The sequence below is a fragment of the Empidonax traillii genome, unplaced genomic scaffold, assembly GCF_003031625.1.
Source record: "Empidonax traillii isolate 1590-97213 ecotype Southwest subspecies unplaced genomic scaffold, ASM303162v1 scaffold1060:size1239554, whole genome shotgun sequence".
Taxonomy (NCBI): Eukaryota; Metazoa; Chordata; class Aves; order Passeriformes; family Tyrannidae; genus Empidonax; species Empidonax traillii.
Window position 1 is genome coordinate 115,385 of NW_020956253.1, and position 4,103 is coordinate 119,487.

Genomic DNA, 4,103 nt, shown 5'->3' on the forward strand with positions numbered 1-4,103 from the left:
ATGCAGCGAGCCGGGCCGGGGGCTCCGCACGCCGGGCTGCGGCCGCAGGGACAGCGCCGAGGGGGCTCCGGGGGCAGCGCAGCCCCCCCCAGGTAAGGGGGGCCGGACACTTTGGGGTTTGGCTGGGATATATTATTTCATTTCATTTCATTTTATGCTATGCTGTTTTAATTTATTTTATTTTATTTTATTGTTTTCTTGTTTTATCTTGTTTTTCTTACATATCTTGTATTTCTTATATCTCAGTGTTGTACCTTATTTATTTATTTTATTTCACTTTATAACCGCTTTCCCCACCCGGCGCGGGAGGGGTGCCCCGGACTCAGCCGGGGGAGCAGCACCAGCCCCTCCCGGGATGGGTCCGGCTTGGAGGGGACCCATCCCTCCCCATCCCCTTTCCCCTCCTTATCCCTACCCCTCCCTATCCCGAGACGTCCCCGGGGCTGTGGGGGTGTCCCCGGGGCTGTGGGGGTGTCCCCGAGGCTGGGGGTGTCCCCGGGGCTGCGGGATTTTTATTTTTTTTTATTTCCGTGGGATGACCCCTGGCTGAGCTGGCGGCTCGGTGTTCGGGATATCACCCAAATCCCTGAAGTTGGGGGAAAAGTCGTGCCGGTGGCCCCGGGGGGGGTGGCACTGGCTCATCTCCCGCAGCGCCGGGATGGTGCAACATAAATTAGGTTTAATGTGACGGCGGCGTTCGAACGGCGGGGCGGGGGCTCCTCTGCCCCCGCTTGGAAGTTGCTTTTCGAGTTTGGCGATTTGGGCCGCGGGGGATGGCGAGGAAAATTGGCGGCTGTGGAAGGTTTCCCGTGCCACGAGGAGAAATCCCTGCTGGGAGGGAGAGCCTGGGATGGTCAGGGAGGAGGTGAGTGGCCTCTTCGAAAGGAGGGGAGTGGGTTCGGCTTGCCCTTGGGGAGGGATCTCGGGAGCCCCGGTGTGGTGGGTCCCCCCTCCGTGGTCTGGCTGTGCCATCTGCCTTCACTCCTCGTCCTGGGATGTGAACCAGGAGAGAGCAGGGAGAGCAAAAGGACCTGGAGAAGTCAGGATGCTCCGGGCTCAGCTCCGTGCTCGGGTCCCCCGTGGTGTCACAGGTCTGGGGGGGTTTGCTCGGGACTCGCCATCTCCCTCGCGTCGTGTTTTGGTCGGTCAGCTGGTTAAAAGCCTGTTTGGCAGAAAAGCCCCCAGACGGAGCCGCATTAAAGACATTTTCCTGAGCCAGGGAGGGAAGTTGGCCCCGGGCTAAAGCAAATAAACTTGTATTTCATCATGCTGGGCTGGGCTTTCTTTGTGTTCCGCTCTGCCCCGGCCAGTCTGGGCTCCCTGCGGCCACAGATGGTTTACACGTCCAACCTTCGCCTTCAAAAACGCGTCTCGGGGGGCCGAGCAGAGAAACTTCTGCTCCTTTTCTGCGGACGTGGCTCCTCTCGGGGGCTGCTCGGTGCTCTGCCTCCCCCGAGTTCTTGCTTTGGGTGTTTCTCCCCCTCGGGGCTGCTGCGGGAAGGGGGTTTGCAGGGGTTCCTGTTGCCGGGAGATGCTGCAGCCGTGGGAAGTGGGAGCATGGCTGACCTGCGGCAGCCGGAGCCGGGAGCTCTGCCAGGGATGCGTGGCCGGAGCTGCTCGGCTCGGGGGGGGGGGGCAAAGGATGCTGCAAAGGAAGGAAAACTCTGTTATTTTTATGTCCCTGGGAGGGGTGTTTGAAAAGAAAAGGTGCTGAGATATCTCTCTGCCCATCGCCACTGCTGCAGACCTGGCCGGTCCGGGAGCTCAGATATGTCCCGGGGATTTTGGGAATGTGCCTCTCCGGAGCAGGGCTGAGGTGTGAGGTGACTGACACCATTTATATGGGGCCGTAAATGTTCCTAATTGCCCGTGAAGGAACCTCGAGCAGGAGCTTTCTCCTTGCTGGAAGAGCCTGTGTGGTCTCAGGGATTCAGGATGGACACTGGTGTATGCAGGAGGTGCAGCCCAGTCCCATCCAGGCAGATGGCACAGACCAGGAGTGGGGAAAGCGGGGTATTAGTAGGGAAGAAAATAAGCAAAGCTCAAAACGAAATGAGGTGTCGTGCCCTGATGTGCTCTGCTGAGGGGGGTGTGAGCCTGCTGATCCCACAGGAATGGGCCTGGAGAACCTGTGGCTTCATCTCTGCGGCGGTGCCGGCACGGAATCTATGGCTGAGAGTGAAAATCGGTGTAATTTGTTAAATTATTCCGTCTTCTCATGAGAAAAACAGATGAAACGTAGGTGCCAATGTCTCGAGTGCCTGTGAAATGCTGTTACTTTGGGAGGGAGGGAAGACTGAGCAGGTTCCATCCCTTACTCACAACATTTCCAGCGCTCTGAGGGGGTTTTTAAACCACACGTGCCCTCGCATTTCCATATAATTGGATGCATGGGAAGCAAACTCTGAGGTGACACGAGGCAGTGGAGAAACCCAGGTGGGTTTTTCCCCAGCAGGACCCTTTGCTGGGTCCTTTGAGAAGGCCCTCCTGCTCTAGTCCATCTGTGGCCAGTGTAGGTGATGCTTTCTCATCTCCAGTACATTTTTGGCTTCTTTATATCAGTCTTCGTGCCTTGGGTGGGGGGGAGAGGGAGGGTGGAAACGTTGGAATTCCTGTTGAAAAGTTTGACATTTCACAGCAGATAATGCCAAATGTAGAGACAGTTGCTTGGATTTGGCTCTTTTTTTGCTGAGTTTAAGGGAAGGCAGGATGGGATTCAGGCTGGAGGTGGAGGGAGGAGGTGGCACGTACACCCCTCGTGGCACGGTGACATTCAGCTCTGGGGTTTTTAGCAGGCATTCATCTCTGGGAACAGGCTCTCTTTCCAAGTTGTTTTGTGCCCAGAAACTTGATTTAGTCACATCCAGCAAAAATATGGAGGCGAGGGAACCTCTGCTCTCCCCTGTCACCAACATCAGTTTCTGTGGCAGCTGTGATTTGGTCGCTGGGGATCCCAAAAAGCATTTTGTGGTCATTGGGTGAGTTGGAATTGAAGGTTCACGTTGCTTCCTTCATCTCTTCTGTTTCTCTGGGAAGGGGAAAAGGGTTTCCAGCCCCGTGTCCATGTTTGTCTTTATTATACCTGCAGTTGGTCTCTGGTGGGTCCCGGGAGCAGCTGCCTGGACTTGGTCAAACAGAAGGTTTTCTGATCCTTGTGGCAGGACCAGGACAGGGTCCTGGTGGCCCTTCAAGTGGTGGAGGAGTGGTGGGCACTGGTGGCTTGCGTGGGACGTACACATCTGCTGATTGCTCCCACCCAGGGGTGGCTCCTTCCAGACGTGCCATTTTTTGGGGGGTTTCTTTCCCAAACATCCACGGAGTGGCACTGGGATGTCCAGTGGCAGAAGGAGGTGGTGGCACCTTGCCCAGCTGCTCTCTGGGCTGTGTGCTGTCTCCCTGCCCTCTCTGCTTTCCCCTGGAAGAACCAGAGGGTTTGCCATGGAACGTGGCCTGGGGATGCTTTTTCCTCCAAAACGGGCCTGAACTTGCCCAGTTCTGCCGCGAACCCTCCAGCTGCTCGCGTGGGCTGTTCTGCAAAAACAAAAGCACTTAAAAAACTACTCTTTTCCCCAAAAATAGCGTTGGTGGCTGGGACCCTCCCTGGGTTGCATTCCTGGTGGTCAGAGAGTGGGTTTATTAGTTAATAAGGCGATAATCATTGATGAAAATCGCCCAGCAATCCCGACCCACCTCCAGCGTGGCCTTGGGAATAAAGGGAGCCACTTCCAGAGGCTGCTGCAGGGAGTGCTGGATTTGCACCTCACAGTGCTCTGTACCTGGCTGAGTGCTACAGGTTTGAGTAGCTCCCTGTGGGGATCCTCTTTCGTATGAAAATGGTTAAAAAAAAAAAAAAAAGAGATGTTCTTGGATGCTTTGAGTGCTGCTGACCTCATGCTCTGTGGTCCTTTCGCTGAGTCCTGGCCCTGGCCTTGGGTTGCAAATCTGAGATTTCTTACAGCCGAAAATCTGAAAATTTCAAACAAAAGCCCGAGCAATTCTTCCCTCTCCCAGCTTTTATTTCACAGTTCACCTTTCTTTCCAGCTGTAATTCCTGCTGGGGCTTCTGGCTTTCCTAGAGAAAGGGTGAGGGTAAAAAAAAAAAA

The 4,103-nt window shown here is 55.2% G+C and overlaps 1 protein-coding gene across 1 annotated transcript in view; it reads left to right on the top strand.

Annotated features, from left to right (window-relative positions):
- LOC114068409 overlaps nucleotides 1-4,103 on the top strand; it is an 83,917-nt gene continuing 79,814 nt past the window's right edge. Inside the window, exon 1 of the mRNA XM_027904444.1 lies at nucleotides 1-92. Coding sequence (XP_027760245.1) covers nucleotides 1-92 — 92 coding nt within the window. The remainder of the gene's footprint in view (nucleotides 93-4,103) is intronic.